General features: G+C 44.8%; 1 protein-coding gene across 1 annotated transcript in view; it reads left to right on the top strand.

The window, feature by feature from the left end:
* Nucleotides 1–6,756: 6,756 nt before the first annotated feature.
* Nucleotides 6,757–18,217, top strand: part of LOC126520960 (uncharacterized) — a 138,709-nt gene continuing 127,248 nt past the window's right edge. The window contains exons 1-3 of the mRNA XM_055065658.2: nt 6,757–6,810; nt 8,151–8,369; nt 10,418–10,500. Of these exons, the coding sequence (XP_054921633.1) occupies nt 8,178–8,369; nt 10,418–10,500 (275 nt within the window). The 5' untranslated portion in view covers nt 6,757–6,810; nt 8,151–8,177. The remainder of the gene's footprint in view (nt 6,811–8,150; nt 8,370–10,417; nt 10,501–18,217) is intronic.

The following is an 18,217-nucleotide window of genomic DNA, read 5'->3' as shown; positions in this document are numbered from 1 at the left end:
TCTGGCCGCAAGAACACTGCAGCATCGGCGCAGCTCCCATCATCGAAGCAAGCTTGGCCTCCGCTGACTCCACGCAACGAGGAGACACCGCCCATCAACCATAAAAAGGTGAGCTGGGCAGGAGTAGTCTCCCACAATAGCAGCTCCTCACAATATGCTGATAGCTCTCTCATCAAATACTTGCTAAATCAGAACGAAATGCTTAAAAACGAAATCAAGCAGCTCAAAGCAATGCTCCACCCCCCCCCCCCCCCCATCGATATCACTGATACTCCTGCTGCTACTTCCAAACCACTCCCACAAACGCTTGCGCCCACACTCACACGTCCTCCGGCAGAACAAATGGACACACTTGCATCCACTGCTACGACGGAAGCCGCAACTCCAATGCTGCCTTCATCACACACGCAGCCCCCACCCGCAAAAAGGAAGAATGCCGAAATAACAGACACCGAGAACACCGTTGAAAACGGCATATTTGTCCTCACTGACCGCATGGACATTCTGGAAAACAAACTTGTTGCCCTTGAAAATCCACTACAGAGCAAGCTTGATGCATTTATTTGTGAGGCATCTGCACAGTTTTGCCGGTTTCAAGAGCTAATCGACAGCTGGGGAAGACGCTCAAATTCCCGTCCTTCAAAATGACAATAATGATGAAGCCAGCCCGTAGTCTAGTCATCTGGCAGTGGAACTCCAGGGGGTTCCGCAACAAGCGCGCATCTCTAACACTATTTCTACAGAGTCTTAACGAGCTCCCTGACATTATAGCCTTGCAGGAAACACACGGGAAAGTCACGCTACCTGGATACAATACGTTTCAAGACCCTCATATAGACAAGCCCAACACTGCCATACTTGCAAGGCGACATCTTTCTGTTAAACGGGACACATTCAGCAGTACTGAAATCCCCCACGATTTCATCAAAATTCTACCTCAAAGCCACACACAACCACCCTATGCGTGTTGAATGGTTATAGCCCTCCCAATGCTCGACAACACCGCTTTGAGAACACGCTTGCCCAGGCCAAAGCTAACGCCAATAAACAGCCGCTAGTCGTAACGGGCGACTTCAATGCCCCCCATCAAATGTGGGGCCACTCCGCATCCACTCCTAAGGGAAGAGCTCTATGGCAGCACATACAAAATCAAGGTTTCACCATCTACAATGACTTCACTCTTCCTACCCGGCTAGGAAATAGCGTCAGTAGGGATACATCCCCCGACCTCACCCTAACTCACCGCATCACTCAGGCGACGTGGCAAAACCTCCAAAACAACTTGGGAAGCGACCATTACATCCTCGAACTCCGTGTAGATTTTAAGCACAGACCGTTAGCCACGAAACCACTAAGGCTTACGAATTGGACGGAATTCAGAAAATCTCGCTGCAACACTAACAAAGAAACCATTACCGACATTGAGCAATGGGCGAACGCCTTGCAGGCAGACGTAGAGGCCCATACCACCACTCTCCCGCTAGACACACCCTTGGCCACAATTGACTCCAAGCTACTACACATGTGGGAAGCTAAGCAAGCTTTACTTAGGAAATGGCTAACAGCACGTTACAATCGTAAACTCCGAATCCGAATCGCCAAATTAGACTCTCAGATCCAACAATACGCCATCAAATTGGCGGCGCAGCAATGGACTCAGGTTTGCGAAGGAGCGCATGGTACTTTCAGCACTAAAAAGACCTGGCAATTGCTCCGTCACCTGCTCGACCCCACCACGTCTAGGACGCACAATAACCACCAGATGAATAAACTGCTGCACGAACATGCAGCCGACTTGCCGACCATGTTCAGCAACCTGGCCTCCAAACATATGCCCCCTCCTACGCAAATACCCATGCCCGACTATGCTGGTGAACCCAATGAGGAGCTTTGCAGCCCCATCACAGAAGCGGAGGTTCGACATGCCCTCAACCAAGTGCGAACCACCACGGCACCAGGCCCAGACTCTGTGACTAATAAAACGCTTCGCAACATCGATGAGCAATCCATAAGCAAACTCACCGAGTATTACAAAAACTGTCTCGAAGAGGGAGAGATACCCCAACAATGGAAAGCAGCCAAAGTGATCTTCATTCCAAAGCCGAATAAGCCAATTCACATTGATAACTTCCGTCCAATTTCTCTGACTTCATGCATAGGGAAGATCTTGGAGCACGTAATCCACCTACGCCTCTCCAAATACATCGAACATAATCACTTGTTCCCTTCGGAAAGGACTGGCTTTCGCAAATCTCTTTCTTGTCAGGATGTCATGTTAAGGCTCAAAGAAGACATTATCAAACCGAGCGACGCACGTGACACACAAGCGTTGCTCGGCCCCTTCAACAGCGTGTCCCACTTGGCCATACTACGCGAACTTAGCAGTAAAAACTGCGGAAAGCGAATCTACCGCTGTATACGCAGCTTCGATCCTCGCGAAGCGCACTGCGATGCTACAATTAGGCAGCGAACAATCTGGCCAAATAAGTTTAGGAAGCACTGGCACGCCCCAAGGGGCAGTACTTTCCCCCCTCCTCTTCAATTTGCCTATGCGACCTTTAGCTTTCACTGTCAAGAAGATTCCTGGCCTCCGATTCACACTGTACGCGGACGATATTGCGCTGTGGATGACCGGAGGTTCTGACGGGCACATCCAAGACACCCTCCAAGCCGCAATTGGTCAGGTCGAACAAGTGGGTCACGAGTTGAATCTCAGGTGCTCCCCCACCAAATCACAGCTTCTCCTTCTACGCCCCACAAGACGCTTCAGGACTTCACCCCCGAATATCCAACTCACGATTGAAGGGCACCCTATACCCCAAGTAGACAGGATAAGGGTCCTAGGATTACACCTCCAATGCAACCGAGCAAATCTGCATACCTTGCAAGCACTACAAACAACGGTAGATTAGATAATACGCTCCGCCTGATAGGGAGGATCTCCAACAAACACGGAGGGCTTCGAGAAAAGGAGCTAATTCAGCTAATCAAGGCTTTTGTCTTAAGCAAAATCACCTTCGCACTACCGTATCTCTCACTTTCTAGGCAGGAAGAGGATACTGTGAATTGCTTGATTCGCAAGATACACAAAGTTGCTCTTGGTGTTCCAATTAGAGCATCCAAACAAAGGGTGATGGCCACCGCCACACTAAATACCCTTCAAGAATTAACCGAAGCCTACCTTTCATCGCAATACCATAGACTCACCACCACTAAGCCGGGCGTGAGATCCTGAGACAACTTCATCATGCTCCACCATTCAACGAGAGCAGGCGACATCAACTTCCTCCGAACATACACGGCCAATACCACATCCAGCCCCTACCCAGAAACATGCACCCCGAATTTCACGTCAAACGCCGCAAACTTCGAGCCAAGGCACTACAACGCAGCTATGGACAGGCTGAAGGAGTGTACTATGTGGACGCTGCAGCCTACACCCCTAAACATCGTTATGCTATAGCGTTCGTAGACAACCAGGGCAACACTGTTTGTTCTGCATCAGTCAAGACCACCTCGGCGGGTGACGCGGAAGAGGCCGCCAGTGCACTTGCATCGGGGCTACCCGATTGCGACGTCATTATTAGTGACTCTAAGACTGCTATCCGGAACTTCAGTAACGGCTACATTAACAACCTAGCGCACTCTCTGCTTGTAGCTCACCCACCAGAAAAAGACATCGCTCTCGTAAGGGCTCCAGCACATCAAGGACTCCATGGCAACGAAATGGCTCATGCCGCTGCTCGAGGATTCACGGACCGAGTGGTCGCGAATATGGGCCTAACTCTAAAACCCAATGACTCCCAACAACACACCAATAAAGACACAATCGTCACACTCCATGAAATTTGCACACATTACAGAAACTAACGCCTATTGTATCCACCTCTCTCTGTGTCTAGAACGCGCCAGACAGAAATACTGTGGCGACAACTACAAACTCGCACTTTTCTTTCCCCGCGCACTTTGCACTTATTCTTTCCCGCCACATACCCGACACCCAAGTGTCGCTTTTGCCCTGTCCCCATACCAGATCTCTCCCATATCATGTGGCAATGCCCCATCAAAACTCCCCCCCCCCCCCCCCCGCAAGCTCAAACCATTAATTAGTAGCGAGGAGCTGTGGGAGACTGCCCTGCGCAGCTCCGATCCTACCCTACAGGACCGAGTCCTGAGGTGGGCTGAGGAGGTAGCGGAGGCCTACCGCGACTGGTAGACGGACTTCTAGCCACATAATGTGGTGATGGACGCATGCTGGGACTGGAGTACTTAGACCTCCCTCTCTCCCCCCCGGCTCCTTCCCTTTCTTAAAAGGGGAATAAAGTTCATTCATTCATTCATTCATTGCAACGGACGCTTAAAAAGGACATTGACATCACTCCATATACAATTAGGTTTCTACCGTTTAAGGTTATGGGTGGTTCTCCCTATGACATGTTCATAGTACTTGGTTTACATAGCCTATGGAGAAGTAGACTGTGTGACCGCCATGCCGAAAGCCCGCGATCTACTAAGTCCTTCTTTCGCGAAAGTGCTGCTTATGTAAGAAGTGTCTACGATGCGCAGGAACCTCCGCCAGACTGGATGCACTTGTTGGATGCGCGTGTGTGTGTTTGCCTGAGATTTAAGTGTGTAGTTGTGTCCACTTTGTAATACACCTTCAGTTTTCTTTTCCATGTAATAAAGAAAAAAAAAAGAACTCGTGGCTGAGTGGTAGCGTCTCCGTCTCACACTCCGGAGACCCTGGTTCGATTCCCACCCAGCCCATATTGCAAGTTGTTTTTTGTTTATGAAGTGCCTTCTGGGATTTATCGCTCACGACCAACGCCACCGACACCGGCTTTTTTGCGACACGAGCTCCTTAACGCTATCGCGTTAACATAGCAGAATGAAAGCCGACACTGCGGCCGCAATGCACGCGCAGTCACTGAGCGGCATCAAAAATTATTAAAATGAAATAAAGAAGAGAAAGGGGAAATGCATCTATTCCTAAGGCATAAATACATGTCAAATTCAATTATAAACACCATTTGAGCGATCTAATCGTAAAGAGCAGCGCGCGAAGCAGTACGAACGACCCCGCCCAGCAGAATCGCCAGCAGTTTCCAACGGCACGACCCTGATGCGGCCCAATGGATGGATGGATGGATGGATGTTATGAGCGTCCTCTTTGGAACGGGGCGGTGGCTTGCGCCACCAAGCTCTTGCTGCTATGCTGCTTAATATCCTACCTAGGTTAACCAATGAAAAAAACAAAAAAACCCCACTATGAACTACCACGTCCAAATTTTCTGATACCCTATTGCGAACTGTGCTTTTGTACGTCTCCGTCTTTTGTCGTTTCCCTACTTTTCTTCCACCAATCCTCCAATCGCCTCTTACTGATGTCTATTGCGGACCTGTTTGCTTTACCACTGCTCCCGCTGAACCCAAGGGCTTCAAGGAGGCCAGTGCCTAAATCGACCGCTGGATAGACGTCTTCACATTCTAATAAAATATGCTCCGTCGTTTCCCTAGCTTCACCACAGGAAGCACATGCTTCTTCTTCCTTCTTATATCTCGCTTTATAGGTGCGTGTTCTAAGGCATCCCGATTTCGCTTCGAAAAGTAATGAGCTTCCCTTTGAGTTATCATAAATGGTTTCTTTCCTAATTTCATTTTTTCCCCTTAAGTAGTTACTCATGGCAGGTTTCTTTTCCATTGCCGCCACCCATGAGATTAATTCAGCCTCTCTGACTTTCCGCTTGACCTTTGTTGCTGTGTTGCCCACCCCACAGGCCACATTGGTAAGCTTCCTAGTTCTTTTCCTCCACTGTGAATCAATGTTTTGCCTGTACAGATACCTGAACACTCTCCCAGCCCATTCACTTTCCTCCATATTCCTCAGCCGTTCTTCATACTCAATTTTACTGCGAGCTTCCCTAACTTCAAAACTAGTCCAGCCCATATCACCTTGCACAGCTTCATTTGTAGTCTTCCCGTGCGCGCCCAATGCGAGGCGACCCACTGACCTTTGGTTCCCGTCGAGTCCTGATTGCACCCCTGATTTAAAGCAAACAACCGCATTTCCAAAAGTAAGTCCTGGAACCATTACCCCTTTCCACATACCTCGGATGACCTCGTACCTATTGTATCCCCATAGCGCTCTGGCTTCATTATGGCTGCATTTCTCTTCCCCTTGACTGTTATGGTTTTTTCCTGTGTTTCCATATATCCGTTGCCTTCGTTTATCCATATACCAAGGTATTTATATTCTGTTACCCGAGGTATTTCTTGGCCCTGTATCTCCACTGTCTGTTCACTGTTTTCATTGAATTCACTTCTATCGCAGCGTCACCACAGTATTTTTCGTCGTCGCGCGTCTCACCGCAAAGTATGGTCCAATCCAGTTTGTGTACTAGTTGATTATATTGTCTCTATGCTCCAAGGTCTATGGACTGTCTCTGATGCTGGCCAGAAAACACATTTTGTCTGTATCCGAGCTAGAAGTTCGGTAGCATTTAATAAAAGGCAGGTGCAAATAAAACAGTCGGAGGTAGCTCTCTGTATGTCCCCATTCTTTCCGCTCTCCGCGTTTTTTTTTTTCGCGCTTTACCTGTCTTACAGATTCGTTTCTGTTACTTTAAAAAGTGTTCCTGGGTAATCAGGACAATAAAATTAAACCTTGCTGCGAAATTCGACCAAGAACACAGTGTTGACAAACGCCAAATTTATTTAAAAAAGAATTTAAGTGGAAAACGGTGGTCCGAGTATGACGCGGCAGGCAGACGGCACACGGACAACACCAGAATAAGTGGTGTCCAAATCCAGGTCTGTTGGGTTTAAAACTCGGATCTTATTACAGAGTTTGCTTTTGCTTGTTGAATGCGGTGAAAACGAGTTTGGGAGCCGGAAACATGTAATAAACGTAAGGTTTTGGGCATTGCTTTACCGTGGCTTTACCATTGCCTTTACCGCAGTCAAGCTAGCCAAGTGGCCAAGTCTGACCAAACCGCGAAGTCTGGCGGGAATCAATCCAGTTGTGGCGGCAGGTTTTGGATTCGTAGCGAAAGTTATGGTTACAGTCACAATTTATTGCACTCGTTACCGATGAGGAGTCGCTATGTGCCTTCCCTCATTGATATTCCTTGCACTAGGAGCAGTGTCAGCATTGTTTTCGTTTGTATGGCTGGCCATATTGCCCATGTGCGGCGTCGCCTTCGGAACGCAGGCGTTTTCGTCGCTGTCCATTGCTGTAACAGCATCCCTGGCTGCAGGGAAATTGATTCCACGCATAATTGTAAGTCAGTGAATTGCATTTATTTGTTTGCTTGTCGACTCATGGTGGTAATTGACAAGTTCGGTCAGAGTTCAAATGAAACGTGACATTGCATGGGCGAACTTGGCAAATTTTGCGAACACTGCTAAGGGCTCAAGAGAATCCGTGGCGTGGGGAGTATGGAGACGCAAGCGGGATCCATGTAGATTAACGTGGTTTGCATGGGTTGCATGAGTGCTGTTTGTTAACGCCCGAGCTTCGATCGGGAACATGACCAGGGTATCAGTCAAGTGTTCTAATTTAACCTATTCACATTCGACTGCATTCGCGATAGGTTGAGTGCTTTGCCTGAAAAATGAATATAAATTCTGGAGTTTTACGTGTCGAAACCACAATCCGGTTCCCGATTAATTTTGACCACCTGTGGTTCTTTAACGTGCACCTAGTGCATGGTACACGAGCGTTCTTGCATTCTGCCCCCATTGGAACGTGGCAGACGCGGCTGGGATTGAAACCTCGAGCTCATCAGTGTAGCTACTAAATGTACTGAAAAAGCAAGAAGCCTTGATTTTGGTTGAACATCAACCTTTTTGTTGCTTTCGGTTTGAAACTTCAGTTGATGTGCACAAAGAGGGGTTGTCACAGATGCCTTGTAAAGTGTCTGGACCGCTCTTCAAACATATCTTTCAGTGCTTGCCTGTGGCTTGTCGCAAAGTGGACTAAGGATTTGTAGGCTAGGCAAATAGCCCCGCGAAAAAGAAGTATAATTGCCTGTAGTCTTGGCATTTAATGCTAGACTATGAATTGATACCTGAAGGTGCAATGATATAATTTTGAGCGGTATTGTTTAATACACTAAAGTGCTGCTTACACTGCTCGCTTGCTCTTACAGAAACAATGCATTCCTTTTCTGGAGCTCATGGTTACAATGTCCGCACTGGTCTTTCCACTTGTCTACATTCCACCTTGGGCCTGTCAAATGAACCTCACTCTCTTGGCTTTTCTTGATCCTTTGTTCATCATTTTGGAAGTGTTCCAAATGCTCAGCTTGGTTCACTGGTGCAATGTGAAGGCACAAACAGGCATTGACAATCAGCCAGTGATTTGGAAGGCAAGTATGATTTTCATTGATTCTTTACTGGAACAGAAGAGCTTTTGGGAAGTTGTTGCATGCAAACAGAAATAAGTTAATGCACTAAAAAACACTGATTGGTAAAACTGGCTGTCCGACGTGTGAATATTCAAAAATTACTAGAGGTGGGCGAAGATTGACTTTATCAAATATGAATCGAATGCAGATAGTAAGTATCGAATATCAAATCAAATAGTTGAACGAGGACACGTATATTTACAGCAGGAATATTTATTTTGGATTATACCACACCTGTAGTGACTAGGGCATAAAAGACTGCTAACTATAAGGGACAAAGAATCAATTGTAAACTCAAGTTCACTGATTGTCATTAAGGAAACTGCATGAATAGTGGCACAACAGCTTTAGGGCTTGGTCGCAAACACGCTCTTTAGGAAAGAATGGCCGCGAAGAAAGATCAGAGGTTGTTTAAAAAAGGAAAAAAAACTGCTGATGACTGATGTGCACGCAACGTCGTACTTGTAAGATGTGCTCAACAACTGCAACACAAACACAAGAAGAAACAAGCCACAGCCTGAAAAAGAAAGACAGATGGCTGAAAACTGAACAGGCAGAAAGAAAGGAAGAGAGAAGCGCTAGGCACAGGCGGAGGGGAGCGTGGCACGGTGAGGCTCAGAAGGCTGGCTGCAAGGAGGCGGTGCTGGCTCGTCAAATGGGGGCAGATAGTCGACAGGCAGGAGGTAGCCCTGCTGTGCAAAAGAACCGGACTTTTCATGGGACAACCACGACGACAGTCACGCTGTGCCTGTTGGGTGGAAATAACTGGCCAGTCACGCCAGAGGACCTGGGCCTGCTCCACGGCCTGGGTCCTGCCAACCGCTGCTGAGCATTGATCTTGCAGCCGGCCCTGCTGACGTCTCCTGGAGAACATATCAGTGACCTGTTCGTCGACAGCGCCAGTCGCGACAACCAGGCTTGGCGCTGATGACAACAAGGGGCTCTGCATTCTGTCCACTGCCGTGTCCTCAGCAACTACCCTGTCGTCTTGGCATTTGAAACTCTCCCGGTGAATCTGTGTTTACGCAATCACTGCGACTATGACTTACTGCACCTTTAATGGACGTAGCAGTGAAGTACTAAGTGCACCTCTATAACTGCGTTCACGTCCTTCCTATTTTTCCTGCATGCTTTAACCATATTGTTCGTGTTCTCCGGAGTTGTATCTATAACTGATTCCCTTTCTGGAGAGTGTAGTCAACAGATCATATTTTGTGTACAAACGCCTTTGTCTTCTATTCACACCAAGGTTGCTCATGCATGTCCAATACCTTCACAAGAACCTGTCTTAACAGTATGCCATGCACACATCTAAAATAGTGCATTGCGAGGAAGACATTGCAGTTTGTAGCATGAAAGATAAAGCTGCTAAATGAATAGAATGCCAAAAACAAAATGACAATTTAGAAGCAAAAATAACAGGTTGTAATGTATAAACTTCTACTGCAAAACCAGAAACAAAGCTTTTGTACTTTTCTCATATCTGACAGTTTGTGATACTTTGTTTAGCCGACGGAGAACAGTAATCTTTGTCTCTTCTGTTAACTGTCGCCTTTGTGACGTGCCAGAGTTTAACATTAGGTTGTTGCAAAATATTTGGTTCCGAGTATTCGAAAATATAGAATAGTTTCTTTTCAAATATGGACACAAATAGTTAATGTGTTGCATTTGATTCATATTTGAAACTTCAATATTCACCGACCCATAAAAATTAAATATTTGCACAAGCCTTGACATTAGTATTCTTTAGAACACTTTCATGTTTTGGTGTTTCATTTAACAAAAGAGTTGTGCAATCTTTTTGTGAAGTATTAATTCAGTATGTCATTTTAATGAATGTTTTGTTTTTAATAAAATGTTCTTTTTTTTTCAATGTTTCGTAATGAATAACATTGTTACCCGTTGCAAGTGACGGTGTGAAGGGTTATTTTAACTTTGTTGACAGATGAAAGGACATGAAGTTATGTCACAGAAAAAAAAGAAAAGCCCTAGCTTTTTGTTATGTGCAGGTCATAGTGCTATCTCTTGCTGTAGCCAGCTGGGTTTCTTCTCTTTTCTTGCTGCTGAATATTTTTCAAGGATCGGACACAAGGTAGGTTTGTATTGGCTTCTGCTGTGGCGACTCCATAAAGTAGCATTGCTTTCACTTCTTAGATTTTCATATGTCAAAATATGAGCACCATGTGGATATTTTCTACAGTTTGCCTTGCCTTATTACTGTATTTGCACGATCGTAATGTAAGTTTATGTAGAAATTTATGACCTCAAAATGCGCCTCGTGTTATATTCGGGTTTGTGACATCAATATAACTTTTTTTTTTCTGTAAGGTGAGTCAGGCGAGCAATCTTCCAAGTTGTGCTATGGATCACTGCGCTATCCATGAAATGCTTTGGCGTGTTCGAGTGTGTCATGGACCTTTCTGAAGTGCTGCCTGTCCAATAATTTTAGTGGGTGTCAAGGAGGGGGACGCCATACTTGCAAACAGTGACAAAGGCATCAGCACTCGTCCTCTCATTTTATTTTGCCATGGCAGTTTGCAGTAATGACGAATAAAGCCCTGTAGGCATCTGCTTTTATGTGTTGTTTCCTGTTTCTTTGCAGCATCACTTCGCATTATAATTGTGTTATACTTTTTCTTTTTCTGAAAATCGAAAGTCCTCCCTCTCGTATATTCGTGGACTCATTATATATGTACAAATACAGCGCATTGTAAAGAGAATTTTCACCATTTTAGGCTTATGTTCTCCCCAAACAATAATACTAATCTGTCTTGCCTGCCCTCCTTTTCTTTAACACTGCGTGCGCAGTACTTTCAGGTCGTAAACGGCATGCGAACATCAGCATGACATAGCATTCACGACTGGAGATTAGTGAGCGCAGCAATGAAATGTATGCAATGTTGATGACTATTACTGTTCGGGGACAAGATGAAACATGTGACAATGTTTTATAATATGTACTGCTATGAGCAACGAGGGGAAATGGGCAGAAAGTTATGCATCTTTGTTAAAGAGTTTTAGACCTCTGCATCCGCAGTTTGATTCTTACAATTTTAAAATGAGATTTTTGGCTTACTGCTATTTTCATTTCACTCCGATTCTACAAACCAGAATTTTTGGTCTGCATCATTCAATAATATGTTTGGTATTGTTGTTTGCTTTGCTCCAATTAGCTGCCAACAGGCAGCGAAACCAGTCTCTGCAGGGTCCCACTTCTCTGATGGTGAGGCATTTTTTCCTTTTTTCCCTGCAAACCAAAGTAGGCAAACGTTCAGCTGGATGATGCAGACCAGAAGAAGTGTGATATTGGTGCAACGTTTAAGAAAAAGAACAACAGCAGCAAGTGCATAACATTCTTTTATGTAGCTAGTAAGAATAAATACACAGGTCACTGTATACTGTATTATCTGCAGTCTGACTGCCGCTTCACTTTCGTGCCCACCATGACCAAGGCCGGAAAGGTTGCTCATCTTAAGCTGCTGCCCAAGGTTTTCTATAACACATTGATTTTATGTTCCATAAAGCCTATTTGTGGTGCTGCTTATTAAAATTTCCTGCAAAGACATTTGCTGTGAATGGCAAGAGCTTGTGTTTGATACCAAAGTGGGTGACAGCATTTGCGTGGATATGCTCAGGTTCCTCTGCCTTCAAAAGAAGGTATTGGGGCTTATCGAATGTTGTAAAAGAAATATGATAGCTGAGATCATGTGAGCCATTTCATGATGTATCATGATTGAGTTAATGGCTGAATATGTGACGAGATATAGAGAGAGAGCACCAGGTTTAACCTTTCAGTATCAATCATTGTAGTTGGGGAATGGATTCTAGGGTATGAGCACAACGCATTTGTGAGCAGTACGCATTCACGGATGGAATGACTCTTGAAGGTGGCGGTCCCACTCCGGCGGCATGCGCTCTGCATTTTAGTCATCGTTTGCGGATGCACTATGCTTTCTGCGCTCCTTGGATGGATGTAAATTATATTGCACTGGAAAGCTTGCTTTCTGCACTTTCTAATGACACCTAGTACTATCACCTAGCATGAAGTGTTACCTGGCAGCACTCAAAACAGTGTGAGAAAAAAACGGCATTCTTGCTGTTCTAGCCTCCGTTGTACTGCATTCCTGCCAAAACTGTTCAGCATAACAAAATAAAGTTTGTTGTGCCTTTAAATGAAAGGTTATACAAAGTTTCTATGAAGAGATATTACGTGTAAAGCAATCAAATTTATATAGGGCCTAATAAAAATGGGCAAAGCAGTAAAAGTTTATAAATGAATATCTTTTTGCCTTTTCAATGCAGAACAACAACATTTAGTGGTTTTCTAGGTTACAGTTCACTTATCGTCTGTGCAAAGTTGTTTTGTGTTCTGATGAACAGTTCATGAGTTATTATTACTTCAAATTGGCAATTTATGGCTATACTTGGTCACACATTACCGAAGAAGGCAAGACTATTGAAGCTAAAACTCTGCAATTTTCAATTATCAAGCAGCAAGCCCTTCTCTGCAATTATATGAAGAGAAAATTGTGTTATGTTAAGGAATCTACAGGGAAGCAGTGAATTTAACTAATTTTTCTGCTGGCCAGGTTCATGCAAATTGACATTCCTTTTCATGCACACGCTAATTCATAACAAGTGCTGCACAATAATAGAACCGTGCAATGTCTTGTAATTACTAGCACTCACTATTTTTACTAAGCAGTACTTGAAACAAAGATTTCCCATACCTAATAAATCTCACAGGCATCTCTAAAGCCCCTCAATCTCTAAAAATAGCGCCAACCACTTCCCTCCTCCTTCGCTTGGCGCAGCCTCGACGGTGGCGCCGCCCATGCTGGCCCTGCCACAGCAGACGATGGCTAACACACTACCTGAGCAAATCTGCGGAAAAGTTTGTTCGAGCCCTGCGGAGCAGTTTTTTCAATCGAGACCTTGCTTCGTCAGTCGGTAACTGGCCTTAAGAATGTCATGTTGGAATTGTGGAAAAAATAGAGAAAATGACCATTATTTAAGGCGTAAAGCATGCGCATGTTGAGAGTTCGCGTTGCTGAAACACGACGCATGCACACGGTGTGCTCAAACACGCACGTAATTACCAGAGTTTCAGATTTTGACTGCGTGAAAGTATGTGTACGTGGTTTCGTAGGTTCCCATATAGTGCATATGACGCGTGTGACACCCATTTACTTAATCGGACGCATAAAAATGTTAACGTTAAGCAGTGAAAATGTTAATCCTTATCAGCGGGCCTGCGTTCCTTTTTGGCCTTTCTTGGCCATTATAATCCTGCACACAAAATGTGCGAGTATATAGCCACTGCTCATACCTGCAATATTGAGGACGCGTCCTTCAGCAGCCAGGATAGAGGCGAAATGCAAGAGGCCTGTGGAGAGATTCCTCATTGGTGTTCCGTAATTCTCCACGCGCGGGCGCAGTATGTTGCAGCAGTCATGGGGCGCTTTGGTAATCGCGACGATAGATAGTTTTCTTTTTTTTTTTTACAAGTGCTGCTTCAGGAGGGCACATGACGTAATGGCTAACAGAGGCCTCTGGAGCGCATGTGACATTACAAGTGTTCCCGTTGCCGCTTTGGTGCTCTGGAGGCGCCGTCAATAATATGGAATAATGACACATTGTTACAACTAGTAAATAAAATCTAATAAAGAAATACAATCACGCCGAAGCGCCAACTTCTGGCGCAGTGCTACTGCGCCCGTGTGAGAATTACGAAACGCCCACGAGGAATTTACCAGCCCATGTATAACTACGATCAAAGTGCACGTTAAACATCCCCAGGCAACCTAATTAAAGTTATCCGGAGCCATCCACTACGACCTCCTTCATAGGTTTAGCCGCTTTGGGACTATAAAAACGTTGCAATCAGATCTTGACAAAATCGCTAAGTGATGCAAACAATGGCATATGGAAATAAACTTTTCGAAAACAAAACTTGTAACATTTACGACGGCTAGAGTCACTGAACCCATCTTTTATTCTATCGGTAACGTGGCCATTGAAAAAGTTCCTATAATCAAATAACTAGGTGTCCACATTTCTTCTGATTTGACATGGCACAAACACATTGAATATATAACCACCAAAGCATCCAAAACCCTCGGTTTCATTAGGCGTAACTTGTACTTTGCAAATCAGGTGACCAAACTCTTAGCATACACAATTTTAGTCAGATCTCAACTAGAATATGCCAGTTTCATCTGGAACCTGCATCAAGCTTATCTTGCCGATAAACTGCAAACACTTCAAAATAAGGCTTCTAGGTTTATCACAAGGAAATACGCTCGCTACTCCAGCATCACAGATATTAAATCATCTCTAAATTTAAGCTCACTTGAAAAGCGAAGACTTGTCACCCTGCTATGTCACTTTCACAAGCTCTATCACAATTCTTCACCGTTCACAGAATCTCATATCAAACCAGCACATCGCATTTTCCCCTGATTAGACCACTGCCTCAAAGTGCAACCCAAGATAGCTCACACCAAACTTATGCATCTTTCGCCATTGTTCCTTTCCATTTATCATTGGGATAAACTACCTGCAGAAATTGTTTCCGAAAATAATTATGACGCATTTGTGAACAAACTGAAGTGCTTACTCTGTGCTGGTCCTTAATAGATTATTACCAGAAGTGTGTTCTTTTTTACACTGTCTTGAGCATTGTGGTCCACGTGTGTGCATGTTCTCAAACACTTCTTTTATCCAGATATGTTCCCTGTTTTCCTGAGCGCATGTTTGTTTATGCTTTTCTGATTTTTCACCGCTATGCAATATGATCACCTTATTGGTTTTTTTTTAGCCCCCTATATAATGCCCGTAAAGGGCCCTTAGGGTATGTGAATAAACAAATAATCACCACAAACCAAATCAATACATGCAGACGTACATTCGAAGCTAAATGACTGCATCCGTAAGTAATAGTGAGCCTTGCAAAAGTGTCTAGAATCTGCTAACTTCTTGTGGAGCTGAAAACAACATGAATAAAGTCGCTTTTATGTCACAGGCCAGCTGCAGATGTGTACACTTTCGCCTCAAGACGAAACTACACAAAACAAAGAGAGCACATTAGAAAAAAGTCAACTTAAGTGTGCTAAAAGCACGCACAGCATAAAAACTTTTTTGAAGCAGCAGGCATTCACTAGGCTGTAAAGAAGAGGTTGTGAGGAACCGTGGCACTTCACAAAACCGTGCATTTTTTGGCACTGCCTCAAAGTCAGCCCGCCCGATCTATGTATCCACACTTTTCTTCTTTGTGTGTAGCGCTCGCCGGATGGTAAAGAAAGAAGCCTTTTGCTGTCGCTGTGTCGGCTGCGGCAACCGAAGGTGCAGCAGCACGGCATCGCAATTAAGTTCTCATCCCTAACAGACTCAATTTATTCCGCTAACGCACTCGATCAGTCCGTTTGTGTGTACTTTCGTCATGCAGGGCCAACAATGGCGGTCAGAGCGCGCTGGAAAGAAAGAAATATACAATAGTGCGGTGCCTGCTTTCATGTGACACAGATTGGCCAATGGGGGAGCGGTGGAGGCTGGGGCGACAGGAGGCGTGGAGGAGGAAATGTCGGGGAGAGCAGGGTGGTGGAAAGATCTAAGAATGGCGCTACTTTTGGAAAATTGCAGGGCGTTAGGCATTTTTTGCTGATGGCGCCATTTGTGCAAAGAAATATCAAGCTTTTTCACGTCACTTCCAACATTTGCCAGATGTGGTGGCTCTAAACATTACAAAGCAGGCAAAACGTGGATGGATTCTTTCTCCAGATTTGAGTGTTTGGCTGAGTCTAGCCGCCGCGTCTACCCCTTATTCCTTCAAGCACACGTGTCTGCAACCAGGTCTTCAACGTTCTCCTAAGACAGCTCACTCAATTGTGGCTGTTGGGAGAGAAAAAAAAAAGAAAGAAGGAAAGAATGAAAGTGCCCTGCACGGTATGGCACATCATGGCCGCATGCCAGCTAGCCGGCAGGTTTGGCTATTGTGCCATTGTGCCCAGGAGAAGTGCAAATAAAGAAAGATTCCAGAAGTTTCACGGGTGCTTCATTCTTTTCAATATCGACTGTGGAGGCATTTTTCAAGTGCACACAGAACTTTCTCTTGCCTCCTCCTGGTTCCCAGGCTCATACGATGATATCTGGAAACTTGCTTTCTTCATGCAGTGAGGTGTGTTTGGTAGTGCACTGTGTTTGCCTTATTCTATCGATTCTGTTCGTATGATAGGATTAACAGCAAACAATGAGCGAGCTTTTATTACCCCTACTGCAGCGAAAAGTGCAGATGGCTGCGTGACCTGTAACATTCCAAGCAGCACACAACAAACTGAATCTCCTGTGTTCCGATGATCAGTGAAGTTTTGAGACTTGATTTTTGTTAGGTGGTCTTCTCGTACAGAGATATATTATATTTACTTGCATAATCATTGCTCTTGCGTAATGTTCGAACCCCCACATTGCCCACATTCTTTTTTGAGTAACCATCGTATCCTTGAAAATTACTTCAGCGATTGCCATTTGCTTGTTGGGGTGCATGGCAGCCAATTGAGCAGTTTTCCGCCATTTTCCTTCTTTTTTTGTGGAGCCCTTCAGCCATTGCATGTGCAACAGCGCACATGTGCTTGAAAGTCTCTGAATTCAGCAGGAAAAGAAGGCGAAAAAGCACGGACCGCACGAGAAAGGCGGACAACACGTGCACAGTTTGTGCTATGTAGACTGACGACTTTTAGAAAAAAGTACTTTTGGCAAATGATCTATTTATGCAGTTCCTGCTTGTGTAGAGCATGTGAACTTATTCCAAAGGCCAGTGTGAGGACTTGCCATTGGATGCCTGTGTCATGGGGAGGTGGAGAAACTCCTTAGCGAAAGCAACGAAAAAGGCTGTTGGTAAAACATGGAAAACATCTGAGGGCTCTGACCAAGGCTATGCATGACTGCTTGCGATGGTCATTGTGACAATAATGCTTGTGCAATGAGTGCTAGCAGCGGTGAGCGCGTGTATATTTCCTAAAACAAATGTTCTGTGCTACCACTTGTTTTACCATTTCGGTGTACCACGGCTCTGAAACTCGAACGATGTGACCTCCAATACCATGCGCGCGGGCTCTTTAGCGGGTGCACCTGTAACAGCACGGTATGTATGCCGGAAGTGTGTGTGATTTCTATCCCTATAAAATAGCCTAACCACGTATACTATGCTATTTATTTTGTAAGGGTGTGCTAATAGTAACTTTTGACACCAATTGAAAACTTCCAACGACAGATCAAATCGAATGATTATACGATTTGACAACTAAATCGTATAGGCTATTATTATGTACGCTTTTCAAGTTTTGCGTACCCCTACTAGTATTTCATTTCTGGAAAACATCTCCAGAGAACACCAGCAACCTTCAAATTTATAGCTCCTGCCCCGTGATAGAGTTCTACAACTGCAATATATTTTCGTAAACAATCAAATAAGTGGACATCAGCAATTGACAGATGGCAAATGTTTAAACGAACCCAAATAATAAATATTTTTGTGTGCATATATGCATATTCTTCATGTCATTGAGTGACACCTAATAGATAATATAGAGTGTGATAAATAGTGCTTTAGTTGAGCATCTTTACGGTCTGATCCGCTCCGAGTTGCCTTGCTAAGCCACAGCAGAGCAGCGGGCGATTATCACATTTTAGTTGTGTGTTTAGCGTAGCGGAGCAGGCCTTTGGTAGTTGCAGCGCTCTCTGGCCAAATTCAAGGTAATGAAACAAAATAAAAACACCCATTGATCACTTTATTTATTTATTTAACAATACTG

The sequence above is a fragment of the Dermacentor andersoni genome, chromosome 3 (genome assembly GCF_023375885.2).
Source record: "Dermacentor andersoni chromosome 3, qqDerAnde1_hic_scaffold, whole genome shotgun sequence".
NCBI classification, from domain to species: domain Eukaryota; kingdom Metazoa; phylum Arthropoda; class Arachnida; order Ixodida; family Ixodidae; genus Dermacentor; species Dermacentor andersoni.
This window is presented reverse-complemented; position numbering and strand designations above follow the sequence as displayed.